This window comes from Hippopotamus amphibius, chromosome X (assembly GCF_030028045.1).
Source record: "Hippopotamus amphibius kiboko isolate mHipAmp2 chromosome X, mHipAmp2.hap2, whole genome shotgun sequence".
NCBI classification, from domain to species: Eukaryota; Metazoa; Chordata; class Mammalia; order Artiodactyla; family Hippopotamidae; genus Hippopotamus; species Hippopotamus amphibius.
Window position 1 is genome coordinate 54415010 of NC_080203.1, and position 15214 is coordinate 54430223.

Below are 15214 nucleotides of genomic sequence, written 5' to 3' on the forward strand. Positions count from 1 at the left end.
TAGAGATACAGGTTGCATCCATGTTGTAGGCACACTATTTGGAGCACACTGCTTTCAGGTCCTCATGGCAGGGAAGAGTGCTGGAGGGACACGCAGGACTTTTTACTGCTCCAGTATTGAAATGACACATCACTTCTGTTTACAATCTCTCTGTAATCCCTCTGCTAGAAGTAATAAATGGCACTGCCTAACTACAAGGGGCTGGGAAGTGAATGGGAGCACACAAATATTTGATAGCTGTTAATGTCTTTGCCACATTCTACAAATAATATAAGCTTCTTTCATATTTTAATGAAAAACAATTTTTTGAAAAATTCTATACGGACAGAAAATATCCCTTAAATATAATACTTTTTATCGGCATATAGATATAGATATATTTTAGGAAATAGCTAGTTATGAAGCTTCAATGTGACCACAAGGCATTACATTTATAATGTTCCAAGAATGTTACTGAGAGATTCTGGTGTATGCACTGCAAAAATTTGATGACCCAATATGTTATTTATCTACCAGATGTTTTCTATCTTTATAATAATTTTACTTGTGATTCAAGGGAGCTGACATGAAATCAGCTATTTAAAAAAATAGCTATTTATTCTCTCCTCATGCCAAAATACTTTGTACATATGACATTACAATTAGCACATCCTCTGTAACAGGTGTTTTTTTAGACATCAATTTATAATTCATATTACTCTGATATAAAAAATGTAAAATAAAAATAAATTTCAACTTATTTCAGCACAGTGAATCAGCAACAAACACGAGGCAACAAACTCCAAATGTTAGTAAAATATGAAACAGAAAGATTGTAATCTTCTAAATTTAAATCCTATTTTAATTCAATATTAATGCTCATGACAACAAATTTTTCAACAGCATACTTACTAAGATTTTGGCAGTAGTTTTATGTAACAACACATACAGCGTACTAGAGGTCTGGCACTCAACTTGCTTACAGTAAACCAGCTTCAATATGAAGGCATTAAATATTTTTTAAAAACCTTCTTTTTTACATGCTAAATATTTTGGCAAGTGTGCAATTAAACACAGTAAAGAAATTAATATAGTAATATTAAGAAATTACAAACTTGAAACTTGTATCCTAAGCATAAATCACATAAAAAAGGATTACAGGTTATATAGAATATCCCTGGATAATCAAAACTTAACAGTATAAAACATGCAAAATATTTCAGAATCTTTATTAATCAAAAAATACCAGGGTCTATTTAAAATGATTCCCCTCCAAAGGGTATCAAAGTTAATTCAAATCATGTAACGCTCTAACACTAAATATTATTTAGTACTGTCGAAGTGGAGGTACATTTCATAAAATTGGTGGCTTACATATATTGTAAATTGCTGTTTTTCTTGTTCATGTGAAGCAGCATACATTACTAAGTAAGAAAAGAATGTCAGCTGCACTGGCAAAAATAGGATGTGTAAGGATCAAAGGCACACTATTCAGCTCGTCAAAGTGATAGCAAACTTTTCCCCCCCACAAGCCCTTTCCCCATGTAAACAAAAGTTTATTAAGGAGAAAAGGAAAATGAACTAAATTTTTAATCTTCAAAAGTAAGTATTTTGAGACATTAATGTTAAGTCCATGCTTCAAAAATGTCAACTACTGTCACCTGGATATTTCTGATTATATTTTAAAGATGTATCCAAATTAGATGCTTTTAACACTGGATACATTGTTTGGTCAAAATTATTCATCATATAAAACATTTTACTTTAATTCCAAACATTTTAACCACTAGTATGACAACACAGTTTTAGCTCTCAGAGGAATTAGCCAGCAGAAGGAAAAACATACAAACAAAATAAAATCCTACATTTAAGCTGCAGGCAACAATTATGGCCCTTTCTGGCACAGTAGCATTTGACTGGCAACTCAAAGTACAGCAATAATTCTACTAACAGGGAAACTCATGCATTTTGGTAAATATGCCCTAACATTCACAGTTGAGGTTTCCTTTAGACCTTGCTTTTTTCGTTAGCGGAATCTTGCTTTTTTTCTTGATTTTATCCGGACTTGTGACTTGAACCTGACTTCTTTTTCTTCTTCTTACTATGTTTCTTGTGCTGTTTCTTCTTCTTCTTCTTTGCTTTTTCCGTTGCTTTTTCTCTCTCTTCACGTCTTCTCTTCTTTTTTGCTTGCACCTCCTCTTCATAATCTGATTCTGATGAGGACTCCGATGATAAAGGTTTATCCTCAGGACAAGTCTTCTTTCTTTTTTTGCTGAGACTTCTGACACACTTTTCTTTCTCTGTTTCATCCTTTGACTTCTTTCTCTTTTTTACAGATTCCTTGCTCTCTGATTCAGATTCACATGTAGAGCTTTCTGATGATTTGTATGAACGGTTCTTCTTTTTCTTTCTCCTTTTTCCTTGTTTCTTTTCCTCATCCTCAGAATCTGAAGAACTGCTTGAAGAATCAGAGCTTGATGTAGAAGAAGATGAAGACCGACAAGATTTCTTCTTTTTCTTTTTCTTTCTTTCTCTTTTTTTGGATGAGCTCTCATTTCCACTTAATAATTTCTCTCTGCTTTTTTCTAGTTCCTTCTTCCAATTCTCATTCATTTTTTCTTCAAATTCAGCTAATGCCTTGGAGCCTTTCTTTTTATTTTCTAATTGTTTCTTCACTTCTTCCCAGGTGGGCCTTGGTCGATTCAGATAATCTTGTATTGTTGGGCCTGCAGATTGTGATTGACCCCTCCATCTGGCCATTGCTATAGGATTCATATAGGCCACCCTATTGTCCCGCTTTCCCATGGTGCCTGATGGTTCCCAGAGCAGACGCTCAGCTGCTAAAGAGAATAAAGATAGACATCCTCCTTAAATTCTTCATCTGCTGGTATGCAAAGTGGGCTCCAACCTGGGAGAGAAGCAGACAGAATGATTACAAAACACCTTTAATATAAGACAAAGTAAGCACATAAGTTTAACTGGCCACTGTCTACCACATAGTACAGGAGAAAGATTTCTAAAATCTTAGACCTTGAGAAAAAAATATACACACAAGATTTTTGCATGTTTTAGACATTGTGGTATGAATATAACAAAGTATTTTTTATATCTCATGTAAGGTTTTGACTGTTACCTAAATTTTTTAATAACTATTTCCTTTTATGTTGTATGATACTTTTCTTCCTTTCTTTCTTTCTTTTATGGTATAGAGAGATTTCTATAGGTAAATTCTGTACCAGGCAGACCTTCTCCTTTTCAGTAGAGTGCAGCACAATCCACTCCACTCTTTGACAGAAACCTAGGAGTCATACCTGAAAAATCCTTCTCCCTCAATTCTCACATCCAATTTATATTAAATCCTGCTGTTTAAACCCCCACAACAATAGGTCTCATATCCATTCACTTCTCTCCAAATATATTATCATCAGCATAGTCCAGGTACTGTCATCTCTCATTTGAACTATTAATCTCTAGTATCTATTGTTTATTATCTTCCAGGGACTGCTCAGTACTGTGCAGTGGATTATCGCATTCAGTCCCTAGACTAATCCTATGAAGTTGATACTATTATTATACCTCTTACACAGATGAAGAAACTGAGGCTTAGAGAATTTGAGTAATGAGTACTTGTATAAAGTAACATAATAAATGGCAAATGGCAAAATCAGAATTTAAATCAAGGCAGCCTGATACCAAACCCTGCACACCTAACACAACATTATATTGCCTTCTTATATCAACCTCTTCATTGACAGCCCTATATTTACCCTTACACTCTTCCATTCCAGTCCCACACTGAAATAAGAAGGATCTTAAAATACTCCAATGGTTTTACATTTTAATGAGAATCAAATCCAAACTCCTATAAAGATCCTATATGATCTGTCCTGCTTATCGCTCCTACATTTCATGGAAAGTTATTCACTCCTTTTTTCAATTCTATCTTTTCCAGTCTTCTCTTGGTTTCTAGAACATGCTAAGCTCCAAGCTTAGCCACCATGGCCAGTTCTACCTCATCTTCAGGTCTCAGTTTAAAGGTCAATTCCACAGAAAGACAACTATTAGGTGGAACTATATAAAGTCACCAATTATATAGAACAAAAACAGTCAAATACCAGCATTTTCACATGGTTCAACCTTATATTAAATTATGTTGCCTCTGTATCTATCCCTTATAGTCATTATTCTGTATCACAGTTCCTTGTTTCTTTTATTTGCAGCACTTAGAAAATTGATGATTATTTTATTTGACTATTTGGATGTGTGTGTTTGTGTGTGCGCATGTGCATATGTGTGTATATACATATGTGTATTCATTGCTAAATATAAGGCTAAGAAGGGTAAAGGTCATGTTTGATCTGTCTTATCACCATAGTGCTCACAGTACCTAACATGGCATTTGACCCATACTAAGGACTCAATAAATATTTGCTCAATAATAAACAAATGAATGGATTGATGGATGGGTAACTCTGTGAGAGAGGGGCATTCAGAGAAGCCTCTGGGAGTTGGTGATGTCAGGACAGGATTCTGAAGGATAAACAGGAGTTCACCCAGGAAATGAGGAAATGAAGGACATTCCAGGCAGAAGAAACAATATGTGAAAAAACAGAGAGATCTGAAAGAGCATCATGTATTTACTGTTGATGGAGCCTAAAGTGCAAGAGGGCAGTGGCAGGAAGTGAGGCTGAAGAGGAAATAAATAGCTTGATCATAGAGGCCTTCTTAGGTCATTTTAACATCTTGGATTTTGTCCTATAGTTGTTAGGAAGCTAACAAACCCTGAAGAGAAAGATGATCAGACATATCACAGATTTTTCCGTCAGTCTTCATCTTGACTTTGACCCTTTAAGTCAACCTAACATACCTATCCATCATAAGCTCAATGCCATAGAGCTTACAGTGACTCTTGGTAACAGTTTCCTGGGTTTGATTTGTTGTATCTTATTCTCCTTCCTCTTCAGTTCTGCCCAGTTTCTCTTAGGTATTTTTGTCATTTTCATTCTTACTGCTACCCTAAAGGTCTGTCAAATATCAGTTTCCCAGACTTAATCATCAAAAGCCCTTAAGGACTTTAGTTCATATTCAACTTGCTGGTTGTTTCTGCTACAGCACACTTAGAATAGCATAATCCATTCTAATTATAGTTCCTTGAGACCTGGTCTTGACATCATCTAGAAAGACAGGCAAAGAACAGTTCACAAAGGATTTGGATGTGATGCTGAGGTTGGAATTTATTCTATGGGACTTACAGTGAAGCTAATGGGGAGGGAGGTATTGACTATTTTAAGCAGGAGAGTGATATAGTCACATTTGAGTGTTTAAGAGAAAATTTCTTTCTCTCTTTTTTTTTTGGCTGCGTTGGGTCTTTGTTGCTGCACACGGGCTTTCTCTAGTTGCGACGAGCGGGGGCTACTCTTCGTTGCAGTATGTAGGCTTCTCATTGTGGTGGCTTCTCTTGCTGTGGAGCACAGGCTCTAGATGTGCGGGCTTCAGTAGTTGTGGCTCCCGGGCTTAGATGCTCCACAGCATGTGGGATTTTCCCAGACCAGGGATAGAACCCAGTGTCCCCTGCACTGGCAGGTGGATTCTTAACCACTGTGCCAGCAGGGAAGTCCCAGAGACAATTTCTTACAGCGTGAAAGATGAGTTAGAGGTAGGTAAAACCGAAGACAATGAGATTCATTCAAGTATTCATACGGATAAGAAATGAGTCTGAACTAAAAATAGTGATATTATGAATGAAAAGGGGGAAATATATGAGACATGTTAAGGAGATGCTACTGAAATTAATAATCAATTAGATACAAAGGGTGAGGAAGAGAAAGGAATCTAGGGCAAGGTTCTGGCTTGTGAGACTAGACAAAAGACAATGCCAATGACTGGGTAATATAGGAAATGGATAGACTTTGAGAAAAGGTCTGGGTTCAGTATTGGATTCATAAAGTTTGAAACATGTGAATGAATCTACCTGTACGAAATTGGATGTATGGGTGTTAGCACTCTGGAATGTGACCTGAGGTAGAGGTATAGGACTGGCAGTCACTGAGTGATGGCCAAAGTCATGAGAGAAAATTAAATTACCTTGGGGAAGGTTTCAAATGAAAAAAGGTTTGAGCACTGGATCTAATTTAACAACACATAAGGGGTTGGCAGAGAAAGTAAAGCTTACAAAGAACACTTCAGAAAATTAGCCAGAGTGGTAAGAGCTAGACCAGTATCAGAAAATAAAGAGTCACAGAAACACAGCGGGGAGAACAAAGTTTCAAGGTGAGAACAATAATCTTCAAAGGTCTATGTTCATGAATTTCATTTGAGCAATTTTTAAACATTAAAATTTGAGGGAAAAAACTAAATGTCCTTCAATAACAAACAGGTTATATGAATTATAGTATATGTATACAATGGAATGCTACATCTACAATATATTGTTGAATGAAAAGTCCACCAAATGTAAACACTGGTTATCTCTGCATATGGGGAGACATTATATCCTTTTGTAAGTTTTCCTATACTATTTATATTTTTTACAATGAGCAGGTATTATCTTTAACTTTAAAAAACCCAGAAAAAAAGGTGTTATGGACAATGTTAAATGCAGCACATAGGTCAGGTAAGATAAAATCTGAAAATGTCATTATATTTGGCTATGAAGAAATCATTAGTAACCTTTGCTAATGCAATTTCAATTAATTAGGGCAGAAGCCAGATGACAGTCGGTTAAAGACTAAATGGGAGGTGAGAAAGTAGAGACATAGGGTACACAGATTCATTTGAAAAGGAAAGTAAAGAGATAAGAGGGTAACTATAATGTGGGATGGAGAATTAAAGAAAATGATTTTTTTACTGTTTGTTTTTATCACAGAAAAAACTTGAACATGTTCAAAGGGTGACAAGGTTTAATCAGAAAGACTTTTAAGAAGATAGGAAAGAGAGGGAATAATTCTTTGTGGCAAAACCATAGAAGAAATAGAAGAAACAGAGAGGATCAAAGTCATAGTTAGAAGATCTCTCTTCTTGAAAGAGCAGAGGCAAAGAATAAAGGGTATGGGTGTAGGGTTTTTGTTGTTGTTGTTTTGTTTTGTTTTGTTTTTGGTCCGGGGGAGGGGGAGATGAAAGGGAGAAAGTTGAAGTATTTCTCACATAATAGCCTTCATCTTCACTCAGTGGTAGGTGCCAAGGTCATCTGCTAAGATTAAGGCAGGTTGAGGTAGCATAGGAGTTTTGAGACCAATAATTAAAATTTGGAATAACTGCAGAGGGGAATGGGAGAGAATGCTGACACCAGACAAGTGTTGTGGGAGGCCTTCAGAACTGCAGAATCTGTGCTTTCTCAGAAGATAAAGCACACTGAGAAAAAAGAAAAAGTAACACCAACAAAGTCTCTTGCTCAAATACTCTGTTTAAAAATTACTGTGGCTTACCTTCTGTTTCTATTTTAGAAGAGAAACTTTATTCTCTTTATCTCTATTTATTTGTATGAAGTATGCTAATTTCGTACAAAGATTAGATACAAATTGTAACAGCCTTGCTGGTAACCTGAGTGTTATAACAGTTATTTGCTCATTCATTCTTACAACAACTCCCTTTTGATCATCTATTATGCATCAGACACTATGTTATATGCCATGCAGATTTATGGTCTAGTAAAGGTAAAAGTCATTACACAAATATCAAACAAATGAGTATATAATTATGATTGTGATTAGAATGATGAAGGAAAAGCACAGGATGCTATGAAAAGTATGAGTAACCTAATTTAGAATGGAAGGTCAAATCCGAGATACTAATATATAATTAACATGTAATCTGAGAACTGATGGATAAATCAGAGCTATCCAGATGAAGTGATTAAACAGGAAAGGAGTAATAAAAGAGCCAAAGTTGACTGCATGTTCCAAGCACAAGGAATACCACATGCTAAGGCCCTGAGGTGAAAAGGAAAAGCCAAATACAATGCAAATATTCATATTATTACACCGCTGTAAATCAGTCATCATATCAACTCATTCTTAAAAGTGATTGTATCTATACCATTTTTCATTGAACATGCTCAGGTAAAAGTCAGTATGAATTTAAACTAATTAAAAGCATATTTCAATGTTTCACAGTCTAATTTCAATTGTAACTATCACCGAGGTTAGTTATTTTAAAGACCTACTTTCTTTTACAAATCATTGCATTCAATTTTTAGTGATATGTCTAACTGTAGGCATCATACTGTCTCATACACATATGCACTTCAGCTGAAAATTCTTTCCAAATAATTGGCAATAGCTCTGGGACTTAACCTGAAATACCCAACTCTTCTGCAAAGGTCTGGACATTTGGATGAGGCCCCTATTAAAAAAAAAGCTGAATGTTCTTTGTTTCCACTAGCTAATGTAAGTTTAAATACCATGCTACTGAAATGCCTCTTATAAAGCTACTTAAAGGCTTTAAAATAGTAATGAGTCTACTATATTATAAAATAATAATAATAACCTGCACATATATACTACCAATACCTTTAATTATCACACTATGTTCTGCCATTTCACACTGATTGATAATATAGAGGAGAGCCACAGCATCATCTAATTCACAGGCCGAATAAGAGATAAAGAGGGTTTATGGAGACATTTAATGATACTTGACAATTACCTGAAAATATCTAGCTCTAGCAAGTATATATAAAATGATATCCTTTATTCTAAATAAAACTCAAGCAACAACACATTCTATTCCAGTTGTTAACATGACTTTTGAGGGAGAAATTATCCCTCTTATTTTGACTGGATCAACATGATAGAAAGCTGTGCCGTGTTAAAAGCATTCACCTCAGGTGAATTCCCTCTGGCATCGTTGTGTCATGGAGCATTTGTCATTCTAGGGAAAAGGTGTAGAATTTGAAATACTGCCTCTTTTTCCATCTACAGAATTGTCAAATGACAAGGGATCAGTCCTTAATATCTTAAGGATGAAACCAGAAAGTTTATAGCAGCAACAAAATACTGCAGATGCAAGAGATAAAATAGATAAGGATGGTTATAAGAGAGAGGGTAGAAGCTCTAAGTACAAATTTTAGCTATGTTTATTTTAAAGAAATGAGTACTTCACCCTCTTATTTCTCTTAATATAGTAATACATTTTAGATTTTATATTCAGAAAAACAAATCATTGTTATTGTTTAGCTTTTATGATGATGAAGTGATTTTTTTTTTAAACAAACGTTCTATTTTAGGATATCTTTAGATTTACAGAGAAGTTGCAAGTATAATAGAGCATCTTCTGCATCCAGTTTTCTTATTGATAATGTCTTACATTAATATGTACATTTGCCACAACTAATGAGCCAATACTGACACCTTCATATTAACTAAAGTCCATTCTTTATTCAAATTTTTTTGACCTAATGTCCTTTTTCTGTTCCAGGAATGCATCCAGGATACCACATTACATTTAGTCACCATGTCTCCCAGGCTCCTCTAGACTGGCAGTTTCTCAGAATTTCCTTGGTTTTGAGTAGTACTGATGAGATACTGATTTCTTAGAATGCTCTTCAATTTGGGTTTGTCTGATGTTTTCCTCATGGTTAGAGTTAGACTGTAAATTCATGGAAGAACACAAGTACCATTTTCATTACATTACATTCACTGTACATACTAAGGTGAATTATCATTGATGTTTACCTTGATCACATGACTGAGGTAGTTAGTGTTTGCCAGCTTTATCCACGGCACGATTACCCTCCGTTTCCATACTGTATTCTTTGGAAGGATGTCACTATGTGCAATCCACACTTAGAGATTTATGGTCTATCTCCTTGATGGTGGAATGTCTACATAAAATACTTGAAATTCCTGTGTATGGGAGATTTGTCCATTCCATCATTATGGATCATGAGTATTAATTTTATACTTTGGACAATATTTTAATACTACTTTACTTATATTTTTGTTGAAATTGTTTCAGAGTTGGCCTTCAGGAACTCTTTTAGTTGGCTCCTGTATCCTCTTGACATACCTTTATCATTTTGTTTCTTAATTACTTCCTTACTTTCTGGTTCTACAAGACACTCTAGGATCATCTTGTATTAGCCCTAGAATCATACTGGGATATTGTTACTTATAGATCCTCTCAGCATACAGAGATAGGAAATATAGTAAGTACCCTACATATGAACCTTCAAGTTGTGAACTTTAAAAGATGTGACCGTGTGTTTGCATGTCCAATCATGTAAAATAGCTCACATGTCTGGCGTACATTGTCACGTGTGCATCCTCTATAAGTGGTTGGTGCTTTTGTCAACTTTACTGTACAGAACTGTATAGAGTACAGTAGTACAATATCTTAATTTGAAGCTCAAGATGTCCAGAAGCAAGTGTAAAAGCAGCAGTGATGGGGGGAGGGTGGGAAGATAGCAGTCAAGTAGAAGGACATGGAGTGCATCTCTCTCCACAGATGCATCAGTAATACATCAAAAGATGCAATAATTCCCACAGAAAACTGGCTGAACACTAGCAGAAGTCCTTGGACACCAGAAAGGACTGCAAAGATCCTGACATAACTGGGTAGGACAGAGGGAAAAACAAAAAAGAAGAAAGAGGAGAAGAAAGGAAAGGGACGGGTCCTACACCCTGGGGTGGGGGGAGCTGAAACAGGGGAGAGATTACTGAATTAGGGAAAACTCCTCTTATCTGATGGGGAAAACCCCACTCCAATGAGGAATTTGATTGGGTCAGAAGGGAGGCATTTGAGGCTGTCCAAAGAGGGTGAAGCGGCTGATCTGTGGCAGATGGGAAAGAGTGAGAAACACACAGAGGTCCACATACCACGGCTCTGCGTGTCCCGGAATGTGATGTGGGTCCACAGCTGTACAGGGGGTCTGGGAGCTAGGACATGAGAACTGACGGACTGGTTCAGGGTGAGAAACATTGTTGGCTGTGGGGAGATGGACGGAGGGGACGGGAGGGAAGAAATCTGCAGTGGAGAATGCCTACCACAGAAAGCTGGGCAGCCACGGTGGTGGCGTGCTACTGCTGACTCACAAGCAGATGGGAGGAGCCACTGTTGTAGCATCTCTTTTGGCGCCTGTGAGGAACAAAGGGACGCCCCTGCTGGGCCTGGTTGTAGCAGTCTACAAGGGATAGAAAAAGCCCCCTGGGGGGAGGGGGCTGGCCTGCTGTGCCTGCTCCCAAGAGCCAGAAGAATTCCACAGAGAGGGACATCTCTGAAGACATTCTGCTTATACCCGAGCCCACCAGCTTCCCTCTGTAATTGGCGCCACCACTGCCAGGGCTCTCAGGAGCCAAGCAGGGTGCTACTGCTGAATCACAAGCAGAGGGGAGGAGCCACTGTTGTAGCCTCTCTTTCAGTGCCTGCGACAAACAAAGAGAGGCTCCCTCTGGGCCTGGCTGTCATAGTCTACAAGGGACAGAAAAAGCCCCCCCTGGTGGAGGGGGGGGGCAGGGAGCTGGCCTGGAGTGCTTGCTGCTAAGAACCAGAAGTCTGTAGAGTGGAATAGCTCTGCAGACACTCCACTTATACCCAAGCCCACTGGCTTCCCTGTGCAATAGGCAGCACCACTGCCGCTGGGGCTCCTGCGAACGAGGCAGGGCACTACTGCTGACTCACATGCAGGGGAAGGAGCCACTATTGTGCCCTCTCTCTCCCCATACACCAGCACCTACAGACGAACAATAAAGGAAACTCTGCTGCTCGCAGAGTAATATAAAAAGCATCCGAGGGCTGCCCATCAGGCACCTTGAGCCGGGCGCAAGTAAAGAACCACACTAAGGCCAGATTTCCTATACCCATGGCCACTGGCATGCCTGTGCATTCAGCATCACCCCCAAGGCTCCTGCGATCCAAGCAGGGTGCTACTGTTGAGTCACTTGCACAGAGAAGAGCCACTATCAATGCCTCTCTCTCCCCACACACCTGCATCTGCAGATGAACAATAAAGAAAACCCTCACTGAGGCAAACCTGAAGAGCTCCAAGGCAGCCTCAGGACCAGACTCTGATGGTTACACCAAACACAGAAGCAGGGACAAAACCAAAGCCGAACACCAGGGACAGGGGGTCTAAGGAAGAGGTTCTAAAATCTTTCCATCAGATATACATGCTGCAGACTAAATCCCCATGATCAGCTAGGTAGACCCTATGTCTTTGGAATATCTGAGTAGACAATGAACGTTCCCACAAATGAAAAAGGTCTAGCTCTGACAGCTATGGACTGCGGGAGCAAGCAGATACAGGAATTGGGCCAGATCAGAGCCTAAGTGGACCCCATGGGACCCACAGCACGTCCAGAGTCCAACCCAGAAGCAGAAGAGGCCTCTTGGGGAGGTGAAGGTGGCCTGAGGATCAAGGTGTGTACAAGGACACTTACAATTGAGACCCCAAGGAAACAGAAATATTATTACTAATTCTATTGATCTGATCCATTCTGTGGTTAGTTCTAGCTTTTTTTTTTAAATTACGATCATAGACCTAAGGGATCTTTACGTTTTATAACATATTTTTTATTGTATTTTTTAATTTAATTTTTATTTTTAGCCTTTTCATATACTTCTATTTCTAGCTAGCTTTTTTGTATTACTCAGTTTATCTCCCCATCTTCTTTTCTTCTTTATCGTTAATACATTTCTAATTTATTTTATTTTATTTTATTTTTATTTTTATATTTCCAGTCATACTACGCTCTTCTGTTGCTCTGTGTTCTATCCCTTTTTATTTTATTTTATCTTATTATACTTTTACTCAATACTATAGGTCTGCTCTGTTTTCTTGCTTTATTCTTCAGAAGACACACTGCTTTGGTTTTTGTTATTAGATTTTGTCTTTATCTTAGGTCTAATTATAACTGTTTGATTTTGCTTTGGGGATCTTCAGTCTATCTGGTTGTTCTCTTGCTCTTTATTATATTTGCTCCCTGTTTCTATTTGGTCCCTGTTTTATTTGGTCCTCATATTCACAATTTCTGTTTTTTTTTTTTCTGTACTTTTTGTTGTTGTTTTTTTTGTTTGTTTGGTTTTGCATTTTTTTGGCTTTCTCTTTAATTGTCTGACTGCATTCTGGGGTTCTTCTGTCAGGCTCTTCTAGTGCTTTATGTTCTACTGGGTTCTGTTTTTATATGTGTATGTGTTTCCTTGATTCAGTATTTGTTTGTTTGACTTAACCTTTAACCATTAGTATGGGGCTATGACAGTCTTTTTAAATCCCCTTTATTTCTGGGATGAGTGACCTCTGCAGTCTGGATTCCCCAGCCAGAAGTCAAGGCAGGGGCTCTGAAGAGGGAGCACCAAGTCCAGGACACTAGAACACTAGAGGGTCCTCAGCTACAGGGAAGATAAACCACAGAGAATTCTCACGGAGGCTCTATCAGTCTAAGAACTGGATTCGCCCAACTGCCTGCAACTGGTGGTGCTGGGTAACTCACACCAAACTACAAATAAGACAGGAACACAAACCCACCCATCAGCACACAGACTACCTAAAGTCATATTAAGCTCACAGATACTCTAAAACACACCACCTCACACAGCCCTGCTCATCAGAGGGAAAAGACTCAGATCCACACACCAGAAAGCAGGCACCAGACCTCCCAATCTGGAAGCCTACTGAAGATGCTGGACCAACCTCACCTCAGGGGGCAGAGAACAGGAAAAAGAGGAATTACTACTAGGCAGCAAAGGGAAAGGAGACAGTAAATACGATAAATTAGACAAAATGAGAAAACAAAGAAACACCCTGCAGGCAAAGGAACAAGAAAAAAACCAACAAGACCAAATAAATGAAGAGGAAATAGGGAAATTACCTGAAAAAGAATTCAGAGTAATGGTAGTAAAAATGACCTAAAATCTCAAAAACAAAATACAGAAAATACAAGAAACAGTTAATAAGGACCTAGAAGAACTAAAGATAAAACAAACAGTAATAAACAACACAATAACTGAAATTCAAAATACTCCAGATGGTATAACCAGCTGAATAACTGAGGCAGAAGAACGAGTAACTGAGCTGGAAGACAGAATGTTGGAAATAACTGCCACAGAGCAGGAAAAAGGAAAAAGAATAAAAAGAATGGAAGACAGTCTCAAAGACCTTGGGGACAACATAAGCACACCAACATTCAAATCATAGGCATCCCAGAAGAAGAAGAAAAAAAGAAAGGGTCTGAGAAAATATTTCAAGAGGTTATAGTTGAAAAATTCCCCAATATGGGAAAGGAAAAAGTTAATCAAGTCCAAGTCCAAGAAGCACAGAGAGTCCCTTACAGAATAAACCCAAGGAGAAACACATTGAGGCACATATTAATCAAGCTAACAAAAATTAAACACAAAGAAAAATGTTAAAAGCAGCAAGAGAAAAGCGACAAATAACATATAAGAGAAAACCCATAAGGATAACAGCTGATCTTTCTGAAGAAACTCTGCCACCCAGAAGGGAGTGGCAGGATATACTGAAAGTCTTGAAAAAGAAAAACCTACAGCCAAGAATACTCTACCCAGAAATAACCTCATTCAGATTTGACAGAGAAATCAAAAGCTTTCCAGACAAGCAAAAGTTAAGAGAATTCAGCACCACCAAACCAGCCTTACAACAATTGCTAAAGGAACTTTTCTAGGTAGGAAACACAAGAGAAGGAAAACACCTACAAAAACAAACCCAAAACAATTAAGAAAATAGTAACAGGAACATACATGTCAACAATTATCTTAAATGTAAAAGGATTAAATGCTCCAACCAAAAGACACAGACTGGCTGAATGGATACAGAAACAAGACCCTTATACATGCTGTCTACAGGAAACCATTTCAGACCTAGGGACACATACAGATTGAAAGGAAGGGGATGGAAAAAGATATTGCATGCAAATGGAAGTCAAAAGAAACCCAGAGCAGCAATACTCATATCAGATAAATTACATTTTAAAGTAAAGACTATTACAAGAGACAAGGAAGGACACTACATAATGATCAAGGGATCAATCCAAGAAGAAGATATAACAATTGTAAATATCTATGCACCCAAAATACCGGCACCTCAATACATAAGGCAAATGCTAACAGCCATAAAAGGGGAACTCAACAGTAACATAATAATAGTAGGAGACTTTAACACCTCACTTTCACCAATGGGCAGATCATCCAAACAGAAAATAAATAAGGAAACACAAGCTTTAAATAACACACTAGACCATCTCAACTTAATTGATATTTATAGGACATTCCATGCAAAAGCTACAGA

The 15214-nt window shown here is 37.7% G+C and overlaps 1 protein-coding gene across 2 annotated transcripts in view; it reads right to left on the reverse strand.

Moving 5' to 3' along the window:
- Positions 1-1194: 1194 nt before the first annotated feature.
- FAM133A (family with sequence similarity 133 member A) overlaps positions 1195-15214 on the reverse strand; it is a 48845-nt gene continuing 34825 nt past the window's right edge. For both annotated transcript variants that reach the window (XM_057718490.1, XM_057718492.1), the window contains one exon: positions 1195-2887. In XM_057718490.1, the coding sequence (XP_057574473.1) occupies positions 2035-2784 (750 nt within the window). In that variant the 5' untranslated portion in view covers positions 2785-2887 and the 3' untranslated portion in view covers positions 1195-2034. The remainder of the gene's footprint in view (positions 2888-15214) is intronic.